General features: G+C 39.5%; 2 protein-coding genes across 3 annotated transcripts in view; one reads left to right on the top strand and one right to left on the bottom strand.

The window, feature by feature from the left end:
• The first annotated feature begins 403 nt into the window (after window positions 1-403).
• gimap4 (GTPase IMAP family member 4) lies at window positions 404-4,659 on the top strand. Of its 2 annotated transcripts, XM_069667600.1 has the most exons (3): window positions 404-525; window positions 1,916-2,692; window positions 3,817-4,659. In XM_069667600.1, the coding sequence occupies exons 1-3, from the start codon at window positions 495-497 to the stop codon at window positions 3,819-3,821; spliced, it is 813 nt and encodes a 270-aa protein (XP_069523701.1). In that variant the 5' UTR covers window positions 404-494; the 3' UTR covers window positions 3,822-4,659. The 2 variants fall into 2 exon arrangements, with proteins under 2 accessions (XP_069523701.1, XP_069523700.1); XM_069667599.1 differs by lacking the exon at window positions 3,817-4,659 and having other exon boundaries at window positions 1,916-2,700.
• Window positions 4,660-8,124: 3,465 nt separating this feature from the next.
• Window positions 8,125-13,956, bottom strand: part of plxdc2b (plexin domain containing 2b) — a 101,315-nt gene continuing 95,483 nt past the window's right edge. The window contains exons 13-14 of the mRNA XM_069667621.1: window positions 13,164-13,330; window positions 8,125-11,184 (exon numbers count right to left, since the gene is read on the bottom strand). Coding sequence (XP_069523722.1) covers window positions 11,065-11,184; window positions 13,164-13,330 — 287 coding nt within the window. The 3' untranslated portion in view covers window positions 8,125-11,064. The remainder of the gene's footprint in view (window positions 11,185-13,163; window positions 13,331-13,956) is intronic.

Below are 13,956 nucleotides of genomic sequence, written 5' to 3'. Positions count from 1 at the left end.
GATGAGTTGGTGCTTCCTCACAATAAAATTGAGTTAAATTCAGAAGCAAAAAAATTCAGACCCATAATTTCAATGCAAAAAAATGCATCTGTGCTAGAAATTAGAAGGCTTTAAAATATCTAAATCGGATGAGACAGATTTGCTTTCATACTCCATGTGGAGTTCTTCCACTGCCGACTGGAGTTAGAAGAGGGACTGACACGTCCTTTGAGAAGAGATTTTATAATAGTTACTCATTGTTTACGAGTTTTAAGTGATGATTCCATGTTAATATAGCATGAATCATTCAATAATGTCATTGTTGTGACCTTGCTTCCGGTTTATTTCTTAGCAGGATTTTATTTTTAAGGACGCTACCGGAAGAAACGCCATCATAAAACGGTTAGCTTGACAGTCTTGTCATCAGGTAGGAGGAAGTCGTTGTCCGCCGGCGAAGTAGCCGCCCAAAGAAAAATAATACCTTAATAAAACCTGTATAAGGAGTTAAATACAGTATGGACTCGAATAGACAACTTCAGGCGGCAGGTAAGCTAAAAACTTGATCCGCTTTTTAAAACTCCTGTTAACTAGCGAGAAGTCAAACAAAAGGGGAGTTTCCGTATTAAAGTTAGCAAACTGTTTCCAGGCTGAACGTTACTAACTGAACCGGAATAAGACACGTTTCACACGAATTATGTCATGACAGGGAAGCTAAGAGCTATGTTAAATACTTTTGGGTACTTTTTACATTGCTATTAACTAAGTGTATGCCTATATTCCCATTCCCATGAACATGAAACCGTCTTTAGTAAGTTGATCATTAGCATTGTGGGCTAACTTGAAGTTTAAAGTGTTTACATGTAATAGTTTGATAACGTTGAATGACATTCAAATTACCATTGGAAATAAAAGAAATAGGTTTTCTGAGGAGTGTTATTTAAATATATGTAAAATTAGGTAATAAACATACATAACTCATAATAAAAGGCCAACCATACACGTTTGATATATCAAATTTAAAGAAGAATATAAAAGCTTGATGTAAATTATATTAAGACAAAAGAAAGTCATGAACTACAGTACACAAAGTTTTTTTAAGCATAGATAATTATTAATTTAACTGAGTAGAACCTTGACAGAAACCTAATGACTACAGTTTTAATTATTAATCATTTATCTATTAGTGTATTCTCAGAGACGATGCACATTATTTAACATCACTGTAAACGTGCCAGTGTTAGCCACAAGGCTAATTTCCATCTGCTGTCCCTCCGCCTGTAAAGTTGACCATTTAAAACAACAAATAAAACACACAACATGTAAAAAACAGCACAGGAAAAGGCAACACATGAACAGGCTGGGAGAGTAAGGCAGGATCATGCACAGTAGGAAATGTAGGCTAAGCAACAATAACAACATACAAGACAATATTAAGCAGACAATCAGCATGTATTCTTAAAACATGACACATAATATAAAAGTGAGAAGGACGTCACACAAGCAAACAATCGATGCAAATGATTAAGACATGACAACATAAAATCACATTACAGAAGACAGCTAAGTACATAGAGCAAGAGCCGACAGGGCAAGCATGCAGTGGCTACGTATGGTGGCAGGTCTGGTGTTTTTTTAGCCAGGTTTTAATACTATGTACAAAAGAATAGTAAGACTCACTATGGCGTTTGTTTAAAGGGAGGATGTTCCAAACTGGGAAGCTCTTATTGTAAAAGCTGTTTGGCTGAAAGATGTTTTTCTTTGATGTTTTAGTCCTCATTTTAAAACAAGAATATAATAAGTTCAGTTTTCATCATTTCCTGTTTTTAAGAAAATTTCCCGCAGAATAAATGATGCTTAAAACAATTTAAGTTAGTTTATCTAAATGTTGTCTGCAGCAGCTATGCCTTTACTGATTTTTTAAATAATTTAATTACAGCCACCGGAGGTGCCCCCGGAACAGAAGAGGAGGCCAAGAAAGCAGCAGCCGCTGCAGCCAAGGTGGCTAACCGTCTGCCTGAAATCCGCCTGGTGGTACTGGGCTGGAGGTGGCCGGGAAAAAGCTTGACAGGAAACACCATCATCGGACGTGAGGAGTTCCGCTTAGAGCGAGCAGCCGAGTTCTGTGTGAAGAGACAAACTGAGGTGCAGGAGCGGCAGGTGACTGTGGTGGACACTCCCGGCTGGTTCTCCGCCCAGGATACACCACCTTCCTATAAACAAGAGATAGTGAGGGGAGCATCCCTTTGCGCTCCAGGTCCACATGCCTTTCTGCTGGTAATCCCTGTGGGCATGTTCACAGAGGTGGACCGTGCTCGCATCGAGGAGCACGTAAGCCTCTTTGGTGAGCGAGTGTGGAAGCATACGATTGTGGTTTTCAGCTGGGCAGAGGTGTTGAGAACCATTTCCATCGAGAGGTACATTCGCAGGGAGGGCAAGGAGCTGCAGTGGGTGCTCAATAAGTGTAAGCGACGGTACTTTGTTATCAACAACTGCATATTTGAGGAGCATCCCCAGGTGGGACGCTTGCTGGAGAGAGTGGAGAAGTTGGTGGCAGACGAGGGGGGCTACTACAACCCAGAGGAGGTGGAGAAAGAGAAGAAGCCTCTGGATGAGAACCAGAATCCAGCCAGGGATGTGCGGGAGCTGGGGGCACGGCCCAAACAGAACTCTGGGCTGAGTCTGTCCAAAGCAGTGGAGGTGGACACGCTTTCCAGTGAGTAAAGCATTAGTCTATGCTAACAAGAAAGATAAAGAGAAGTGTGAGAATATAATAGAGATAGACCGATATGGTTTTTTCAGGGCCGATACCGATACCGATTATTAGTAGTCAAGGAGGCCGATAACCGATATTTGGAGCCGATATTCATTTGCAGTAAAAGTGAAAATATTGGTGTCAAAATTTTGAATAATACAAACTCCAACACTTAACTTTGTCTAGTGCCTTTAAGCATATGTTTATTAAACAAACAAACAAAAAGCGCAGGGAGTTCCCAGGGTCAGCAGCATCTCTTATAAAGTTAACTGAAAATTTAAATAAATATATAAATAACTTCCTGAAGTTTTATAAAGTAAATAAAACCAAGTTAAATAAAAATTTGCAAAGAAATGAACTCTTATCGGCCGTCGGATTTAAAAAAAAAAAAAAAAAAAAAAAAGGCTGATGCCGATATGCGTCAAAATGCCGAATATCGGCGCCGATAATCGGTCCGGCCGATAATCGGTCTATCCCTAGAATATAATGTGTTTTTTTAAGTCACAGAGAATTTTCACCTGACTGCAGTTTTTCTGGTCACTTTGGGACAGTAGAAACAAACTGAACATATCACAGACATTATAAACTTAAGTTTAAATGACAAATGTGTTAGCTAACAGCTGTTTATTTTCCATGTTTCTGGCTACCAGTTTAGCCATTTTCTTTCTGTTTCTTTAGCGGTGAATGCTCCAATTTGTTCTTCAACTAGCTGCTAACTGTGTCTGAGTTGAAAGTGACAGCCTGTTGCTGGAAACAGCAGTATGTGAGGGCTGAGAGGGAATAAAAACAGTAGTGCTGTGGGCTGTGTACGCAAAAGAGTGATAAACAGATTTAGAAAATATTGTGGGTTTGTCACTTTGATCAAACACTTTCACACGTGATATTTAATCCACTGTTAGTAGAAAAATATTGATTATTAGCCTTCCTTCATGTTGTCCCTATTTTGTGCCAGGTTGGTGTGCAGGAAAGTTGTATTACAGCTTAATTTTTCCTATCTAACACCACTGTAACACCTGTGATATCACAGTGCTAATGTATATGTGGACTGTGGAGACCTATTAATAATGCCCCGTGTTTGATTCTAGATTAACAAGACAATCTTGGCTGACAGACCCTCTAAACCACAACTAAAGGAACCTCTGCCTTACCGTGCTGATGGCAGTGCTGCTTATAAGACAAGAAAAAAAGGCTAATTTCCTGAAATGTGCTGAATGTATAAAGCGCTGTGATTAATTGTATTTATTTTTTCAATCAGACATGTTACTGAGTGTTTTAGCTGTGTGCCTTCTTTATGATGTTTCTTTTCACTGTGATGACATTTGAGGCCTTTTTCATGCTGTCCAAAACTCCCCTTTTGTAACACATGATGATTGTTTGTAATAGTGGCTTCATAGGACGGATTTAATCTAAATAAGGAAGCAAAAACTGTTACACAGGTAGCTGTTATTTTTGGCCCAATGTAGTCATGGGCCTCATAGCGGATGCCACCGGCAGAGCTGCACTACTAAATTGTACTTTGATATTCTGTCAATGACTGTCGAGGGAATTGCTTTTTTTAACGTACCCTTATATGTTGTGACCAAACTGTTAATGCTTCTCTCGCGCTGTAAAGCGTATCACTCTCTCTTAGTGTACAGTTATAAAGCACTAAAACAGTTATTGATTTTTGTCTGTTGCTTTAATGGAGGGACTTTGCTCAGCTTAAATGGATTTCTCAAATGCTTGTATGACTTTGTGGTAGAAGTATATACATAGTGTACTAGCTTGCAGAGCTGCAATGATTAGTCAATCAACAGAAAATTAATCTGCATGTATTTCTACAAGCAATTAACCGTTTGAATCTTTTTTTAACAATATTTTTGTCCTTTTCTTTGTTGATACTCTGATTGTACATTAAATATGTCTCAAGAAGTTCTCTTTGGCTTCTAGACACTGTAACTGGTGTTTTCTTTTACTGCTTCTTGACATCATATAGACCGAACTTCTGTCTCCAAGCTGACTTTAAAAGGCATCCTCAAACAAAGATTATCTTACTTAAAGTTATAATCTTGTAGATCTTAGTTTCGTTCTCTTTGGCGATACCTGTGGCGGTAAACGGTAATAGTGGGAGCACACTTCCCAGATATCCAGACAGTGTTGCATGTGTGATGTCCTCGAATGGCTCCGGTTGTAACTCTTGATTTTCCTCGCTGACGGTCGCTCTCCTTTTTTTGCCTTCATCTGAGCGTCCAATTTGTTTCTTTTTCTTTAGATTTCCACTTATTTTTGAAGTTGTATCTGTAGTCATCCATCTTTTCTTTCTTTGTTCAGCCATAGTAGATTACTGTTTACTCGCAACACTTGCAGAGAGCGGAAAAGCAGCCGCTTAGCTCCGCCTACCCTCTCTGACAGACCAACCACTGCTGGGTGATGGAAAACGCGTCACTAACTGGGCGCCGCTTGTGATTTTTTCCGCAAAAGTCGCACCAGACACCCAGTCTGTAATACTGCAAATGCAAATGTTTTCATCAGTGGGCCATAGGCTTAATCAATCAATCAATCAATTGTGTAACCTCAATTGGCGATTGATAGTGACTTAACAGACATTTATTTAAATGAAAATCATGAGAAGGTGACTTTTCAAAAAAGTGTTTGACCAACTCCTTTCCTACAATTTGGTGCTGTTTTCTTCCATTGTTGAAGCAGGATTCACATTCTACATGGTGAAAGTTTGTGTGGCACCTGTTTCTGCAGGACACGAGAAGCTTTTAGGGAGTCCAGATATGAGGGACCTGACAAAGGGAGTCTGTGGAAATTTTTGCTGGATGGAAATATCAGACATCTCCTAGTGGTTTACCTTTTCACCCTGCTGCAGTGATGTACTTGTGTACTCAAGGACACTCTGACGTCACTGGTAGGACAGGTTAAATGTGCAACACATTTCTGACAACAGCCAGCAGTGATCACAAAAACGCCACTTTTCCATCCTTTTTTATACTCCTAACAGAAACTGTGCTTTTAAGTGGGAAAAAAATTGTGTAGGATCTACAGTTAGCAGACAGCCTGGTTTCATGTAGCTAAATTTCAGCGGTAGGGTCACTCTGTGTCACAGAGTAGAGTCAGCTGCTTTGGAAAGGCTTGGCATGTAAAAGTTTTTTTATAGGCCAGATGAAGCAGGCAGCGTTACACCAACAATAACAAAGTATACGCACTGAGAGTGGCCAGTGATGTGTGACCCAGTTTGATGACCTATCTCATGTGTATATTTGTTTATGGCGCCGTGGAAGCAGTGGCCTGGCTGCACAAAGCATAAACAGGTGAACATAGTAGTGAATCCTTGCTTTGAAAATATCCCTTGAGTTGACATGTTGTTACCAATATAACTGCAAGTTTTACTTTTAATTTAGTTTAAATAAACCAGAGTTTGGGCCAAGTCAGACTAATTCACAGATGTGCAGATATAACTGCCCATAGTTCTGTTAGATGCAAAGGAGGGAGTCAGGTGATCATTTCAGAAGCGAGAAAGATCCCCTCGGGAGGAGGTCAGGGTGTATCGATGGGTCTAACAAACTCAAGACTTTTGCCCGGGAGACCGAGGTTTGTGTACCATGTGTAAGCCAAGAGTCAACGTTTACTTATCGTTACAAACAAAGAGCTCACTTATATACTCGTTGTTTACCAAGCAGTCAAGGTACAAAAAAAAACAATAACTAATTCAGCCAAATTAGAAGAGTTAAAGAACAAAAAAAGGTCAACATAACTTTACATAAAAAGAATCCTATCAGACCTAACAGAATGATAACAGAGGGGGATATTTATACCAGCTGGACAAACCAAAAAGCACACACAGGGATGGACAATTTACACAGTAACTTACACAAAGAAACCCTGATCCCCCCCATGCTATCAGAGCACTTGGTATTGTGCTTTGCTTGGCCTTCAAAAGAAAGCCAGGCTCCTCCCGCGGCACCAATTTTTGCCAAACCAGGAAGAAGAGAGCTCTATCGAACCGTGGGCTGAAGGAAAAAGTTGTAAGTAACAAGGTATGTGCTTGAACAGGTCTTTCAATTGGTTGTTTGATCAGACCAACAGTTAAAATAAATGTATTATCATATTAAGCCTTAATAAGAAAAGCTGAATCCAGAGACTTTAGACTAAAACTATTAATAACATTGAAAATACTTTTGTAGTAAAAAAATAAATAAATAATGGACTGATTGCCTTTGGAAATAAAGTTTGCACCAAGCATTGAATGTGTTTTTTGATCAAACATGCTCAAACAACCTCAAAGAATGCAGCAATCTCACCTGCCAGCACGTTTGGTTATGGACAGCAGTCATGCGCTTCAGATTGACCACTAGATGGCAGTAAAGTACAAACGATATCCAATCCAATATCCGCCTGATCCACAGATTTCACATAAATCAGGCAACATTTCACACATTTCTTGCTCTCTTTTAGGACCCATGTAGACGATGTACAGAAGAATGTAATGTTTTTGTATAAAATGGGCTGCATGAAGTTTTATATTACACAGCAACAGGGTGCAAAAGTAATATTTAGAGGGTTTCTTTGTATTTAACAAAATTGTTTATTATTTGAAAAGTAATCAAAACAACAGCAGTTACAGAAATTACAGACAGCTATGATACTGTGTGACTTTGAGTCTCATTGTGTGCCAGTAAGTGTCATAATATAAACCATGTCACAGGTTATTGTTTCCGTATATTGAGCTGTGGCAACAGTCGCAATCACTGTGAGTTTACATCACATAACAGTAACCTATCTGCAGACCATTATGCTGCTTTTCGTCATCTTAAGTAACATTGTGGAAGTGGGTGTGAACGTGATTAGTCAAGTCAAGTGAAATCTTTGCTGCAAGTCGACTTCCCGTTTTCTTCTATTAAAGTGTTCCAGCTTTGACCGACCGTGATCGACCACCATTTCTCTGACTGCAGTTTGAAAGTGGTTTGAAAAACACTTGCAGTTTCAGGTGGCAATATACAACAAGCAGATGTTCCGAGTAAATATGTTTTCCCAAAGAGATTTGAATCCAACAAATATTTGAAAAAATATATGTATGAATAAAAAAAGACATTGGCCTGTTAAAATCACCCTCTTTTCCCTCTTGTATGTTTTCAAAACCCTAACAGAAAAGGAGTTTGAAAAGCAGGGGTTAATGTTCACTGTGTGACACCACGACATCAGAACTTCTAAAGAAATTCTGTGTGAGGGTTACAAACAGCAAGTAAGTCCTTAATTTGGTACTTTTGTATGATTCTTTGTGTGTGTAGATGAAGATCTGATGTGTTAATGAGACTGTATTGACAGGTTGAAATGGTTAGATGAAAGCTGTTGGACATTAGCTAAGCCCTGCTCTCTAGATACTATTATTATGCTTATTGGGCATATCTGTTCTCAAATGTAACAGGTGTGTGACCATTGAATAGCTTAGTCTTTTGAAACAAGAGGGTCCCTATTGTTAGAAAGCTGTTGGCAATATCAGGCATTTTATTTCCATCTGGACAACATTATTTAGATTTTACTGCTGAAATGACAGCTGTCAATGGCAGATTTCTTCAGCTGTTAGCTAATTAATTAAGCAATTGTTAGCTCCTTGAGCTGGTTAAAAAACTGAACTAGTTGACTTCTAAAAGTGTTCTTAAATGTTTCCATGAGCACTGCATACATTATTTGATATTTAAAGCAACAGTTGGCAACATTATTTCATTAGAATTTGGTTAAAATAATACATTTTGATCATTACATGTAACTAATAATATAAAATTGTGTCTAAACTGTCTGGAAGCGCCCGCCCTTTGTTTCCTCATACTGGCGGAAACAAACAACCAATCAGGGTTAGCTTGCACGTAACTAGCCAATCACAGCCACTCTGTAAAAGCTAGCATCGTCAGGCTTCTACGTGGTTGCACCATAGACTGTATAAGTCATTGGGTTGCACACGCAGAGGTTGTGTCAGTCATGAGCTGTGGCAGCTTGTAATAAATGTTATTCATATCCTCTGCCTACAACGGCGTATACTCCAAAGAAGACAAAAGAGGAGGAAGACAGAAAACAACGAGGGACGGTAACGGTGGCATTTTTGGTGCGTCATTAAGTGGGAGGGGCTTAGCGGAGTGATACTAGGTAGCATAGACTGTTGCTAGGTAGCAGAGGGAGAGGCGGGTTTTGCCATTGGAAAGTTCATGTTGCTGTCACTTCAAAGACCTAGTATTAAAATTGCTGTTTTCATAGGATAAAATAACCCTGTTTAGTTGTTTCACTTTTACTTTACCAGTATTTTTTCACCTTTACAAGAGAAAAGGGTGAAATTGGTTTGGTAGACATAATGGCATTCGAGGTAACTATAATTACAGTTTTTTTTTTACCACAATCTCAGCTCCTTGGACTGACTTTCTCACAGAGCTAATGGTAGTAGTTAATGAATGTTGCTTAAAATAGTTGCCTAAGGTTAGGGAAAGACTAAAATAAGAGACACAACCCTCCAAACTCCAACGCACACAACTCCAGGTTGAAAAGACTGAAAAGGTTGACAGGCCTGTTTTGCGTAGCAGTTTCATATTATAAATGGATGCAAAATAACATCATAACCTATAAAGCAATATAGCTACAACTAAACTGGTATGTTGTGGATGGTTGTGGCTGCTGAGGCTGAGGGAGGTTGAGATAAACACTTGAAAATGTAGCTCACTCAGATGCTGATTAGTCTTTGGTCTCAATGTGATGACGACAACACGTGAATAAAAAAAAAAATCCAGATGATTATAATTTTTATGTATTTTCAGTATCAAACTGAACAGATGTCATATTGCACGCTTTATTTCTCAGTAGAATTCCAGGATACTGATAGTGTCTAAAATGAGTCTACAATCATTGGTGTGAAAACATGATTCTGTCATGAAATAGTATTTAACAGTAGAAAGAATGAGGATTTTTATCAGTCAGAAGCCTTGTGTTTGATTGGTGACAGTAATGATTTGAACAGTATTCACATTTAAGTAAAAAAGTAGAGAAAAAAGGCCACTCATAAAAAATAAAAAAGTTCTTCTGTACTATAATGCTAATCTAACAAAAATGTTTGCCATGAATTACCTGAATCTGCAAATGTTTTGGCCTCGGTATGTACATTAATGTGTCGACACAGATGAGCCAATCACAACATAAACACAGGCTAGCTAATGGTTATGCTGGCGACATACTGGAAAAGGAAACCACACTGTAAAATCAAAGAAAACTCCAACCATACTGTATCCAGACGCGTCAGATTCAAACCATTAAGAATTAACTGTGCAGAGCCAGCTCAAACATACGCACCCACAACGCAGGTGGAAATATACACTCACACACATATACACTCAGAAGAATCACTTATACTTCAGAAAATATATTCAGCATACACACTCACAAGCGCCTGTCTTGTCACTTTGCATTAGTACCACATATCAAATGAGAAATCAAATGTGCTTGAAAACAAATGTGCAAACTCTAGTCAGGGACACGATGGCACGGCAGTCATGAAAACAAAACTGCAAAAGTTTAAAGAATTAAAATGATTTCAATGATGTAAGGAATCAATCAAACAAATCAAAACAAGAACAGCGTGTGCCCATCACCCATTAAAAAAACACTGAGATGATCTCAGAGAACAAAAAAAACAACTTCATTTTCAGAAAATGAAACACTTTCAACACCCAAACTGAACGGGCTGAGCTCCGATCGATCGCGGTGATGAGAGTTCAGCTGGCGTCATATCGCACAGCTGCAGCCTCTCTGTGGAAAAGTCAATTAATCCTGCTGTGGCATTGAAAAGCAATACCGACTGTCTATACGGATAAATGTGCCAGCCCCTTTGAAAACAACAGAGAGAACTAAAGGTGAAAGAAGCAGAACCTGATGGATATACAAAGGCCTATACAGTTTAACCCCACCGACAATAAAGTGGAAATCTCTGTTCACATACTCTGTATTGTTTCTGAAAATATATATATTGTATAATTCACCCCCTAAAACACAACAGTATCCAGTCCAGGCAGTCAGGCTATACAATCCCTCCTTTGCAACACGATAGAGGCCGTACAAAACGTCATCAGCTGTCCCTCCCTCTGTCCCCCGTAGGTCAGTTCCAACAGCAGCTGAACAGAAGGCTTGTCTGGGATCAGTTTTCAGGCTTCTCTGTTGCTCCGTCAGAAGTCTCATCGATTCCTCAGTCTTAACGAGTTTTTGTGCACACTGAGCTTCCTCCAGATCCTTGAGGCCCCTCGTGAGACGTCCAAAAAAGGAGGAAGGCCGGCGCAGGAGGGGGGCTGCGAGGGATGCAGGCGCCCCCTCCTCCCTCAGCACTGCTCGGACACGATGAAGCCCTCCTTCTCCTGACCCACCGGCTCCACCTCCGCGTAGGCTGGGTGGCCCGAGCCCCGGCGGAACTTCATGGCCGGCCACCTGCTCGGGCGTCTCTGAAAGCGTGGACAGAAGAGGGACATTTGTGAAGACAGAGGTTACAATATTATTAAGGTCAAAGGTCAAGGAGGTTGTCTGTTCGTCTGTGACCTCCTATTTGATTTGAGTATCTGAATTTCTAGTGATAAATAAATGACACTCCTCTAATCCTTATAATGCAAAGAGAAAACTCCACTCCTGTGACCTTGTGCTGCTGAAATTAAGAACAACTTTAAACATGTTAAGTTTTTAAAATATGTTTGAACACCACTCGCTGTATTACGCTCTGCAAACAGCACCGACACAGCACCTAGGGGAATTTAATTTCACTTATTAAGAAAGACTGTGCACCAAGTTTCATCATCCCCCTCTGAAAGTCTTTATGCATATGTATGAGTCAGGAATTAAAGGATGAAACACACTGAGCTGCTGTGTGTCTGCACAGATAGGTGCTCATGCCATTACACTGGAATGTCTGAAGGATGGAGGAAAATTTGTCTGATTGGACTTTGATAACGAAATTCTGGCACGGGATGAAAGTCGGCATTTTGAAGGAAATCATAAATATAACAAGCTGTATTTACTACAGCAGCAGAAAACATGATTGAGACTTTAATTTCCAAACTGCCTCAAATTTAGGAATCTGATTGCATCAAATTATTAAACAAATACAGGACCCTTTTTTTTTGAGGCACAAGCTAAGCACCTTTACTCAATTCAAATTCTGTTCAAAACTTTATTACAGATGTCAAGACAAAAAACAGAATACGTTTTATACTAAAGCATAATAAGAGTTCAAAGTGATAATCTCGAAGATTTTCATTTATATAAATGTCTGTTAAGTCACTATCTATCGCTGAATGAGGTAACACAATGGTGATTGAGCCTATGGCCCACTGATCAAAGCCTTTGCCGTATTACAGACTGGGTCTCTATGGCGACTTCTGTGAAAAAAATCACAAGCAGCGCCCAGTTAGTGACGCGTTTTCCATCAGCCGGCAGTGGTTGGTCTGCCAGAGAGGGTAGGCGGAGCTAAGCGGCTGCTTCTCCACTCTCTGCAAGTGTTGTGAGTAAACAGTAATCTACTATGGCTGAACAAACAAAGAAAAGATGGATGACGACAGATACAACTTCAAAAATAAGTGAAAATACAAAGAAAAAGAAACAAACTCGGCGCTCAGATGAAGCAAACAGTCTAAAAAGGAAAGCGACCGTCAGCGAGGAAAATCAAGAGTTCCAACCGGAGCCAACCGTGGACGTCTGGTTATCTGGGAGGTGCACTCCTGCAATCACCAGTTATCGCCATAAGGTGCTGCCAAATAGAACAAACCTGAGATCTTCGGGATTATTACTTTAAAGTCAGGAAATGTCAGGCTTTTATCCTCTTTGGTGTGACAAATCAAGACTTACCGACATTATATTTGATATCATGCTCAACACCATATACTCAGCTATGTATTTAATGTGTGTTGAATATAAATACGACACACAGCATTTACAGCCCAAGCTAATTTGCCTGCTTGTCGTATGATGGGCCTTTAAAATTAATTTAAAAATCTATAGAAAAGAGACAAGAGAGAGTACAAAACACAAACTCAACAATAAAAACAGACATCATCATCCTACAGGTGTATCAACTGAAAGGTATTTTTCTGAATATGAATTTTTACACCACAAAGTTAGTAGGTATTCTGAACTGCTCAATCATTCTTCTTTCTTTAAAGATAAATTGACATAGAGTTGTAGATGTTTAATTTTTTTCTGCGCCCTTCAAGGAAATCTTATCCATGTTGACTTAAAAGTTTAAAGCTTACATCAGATACTGAAGGTCAACACGAGCGCTTAATCTGAAAAATCTCAAGATCCGTCACTTAACAGACTTTGTGTTGAGATTATTTTCTTCTCTAGTGTCAAGATTAAGCATAAACCTTCCCTCTCAATGGGAGATTTCACTACCCCTAGCTTAACGTCAGCAGCTGTTAGCGTCTCCACTCACCTCAATGAGGAAGAGGCTGGCTGCAGAGGTCGGGTGGTGGTAGATGTAAACAGTGACCAGCACGCCGGCGACCATGATGAGCACCACCAGGAGGATGCCAAGGATCAGGCCGATGTGCAGAGGGTGCGTGCCTGGCATCCTGTCTGCAGCGCTGTCTGCAGGCATCACTGAAGAACAGCACAAATAAAACGTTTTATATTTCTCTTATTACAATGTTCATTCAAGATAGTCATGATAAACGTTGATACATGTCCTCCAGTTTTTTCTCTTTAGTATGCTGTTATTATTTGTCAGTGAGGGTGCAGATTAGCTGCTAAGCTAACCCTTTAATGTCAGTTTTCATGAACATGCCTAAAGTGCAGAGAAACTTTTGACAAAAGAGAAGTTTTCTCATTTTAGTGCAGTTCAATTGTTGACCAGCAGGGGGCACTCATCACTCATCAATACCTTCCTTTCTTACATGTTTAAAGTCTTAAAATATACATGTTTTTAAGCTAAAATGTGCTAAATATTACCACACTGACAAAGGAAATAAACATCTAACAGTGACACTTAAGCTGTAAATCTCCTTGAGTCATATATGTTTGAAAATAGTTGAAGATTTTATAGGTTTTTTTACGTCCTACAGAAGGTGATTAATGTGACATTTCTTTCACGTAGAGATTAAACTCAAGGGTAAGGTTTAGACTGAGTCTTAAGCACTCTGTGACGTGATTATTCGGAGGTCTGTTTAAGTATTCATGAGCAGTTTCTTTTCCCACAAGTACAAGAAATCCCAAACCAAGGTTAGAAG

Source organism: Semicossyphus pulcher, unplaced genomic scaffold, assembly GCF_022749685.1.
Source record: "Semicossyphus pulcher isolate SPU_LCO1_2020_fin unplaced genomic scaffold, fSemPul1.0.p SCAF_18, whole genome shotgun sequence".
NCBI lineage: Eukaryota > Metazoa > Chordata > Actinopteri > Labriformes > Labridae > Semicossyphus > Semicossyphus pulcher.
Note: the sequence above shows the minus strand (reverse complement) of the source record. Positions and strands in the feature narration are given on the sequence as shown.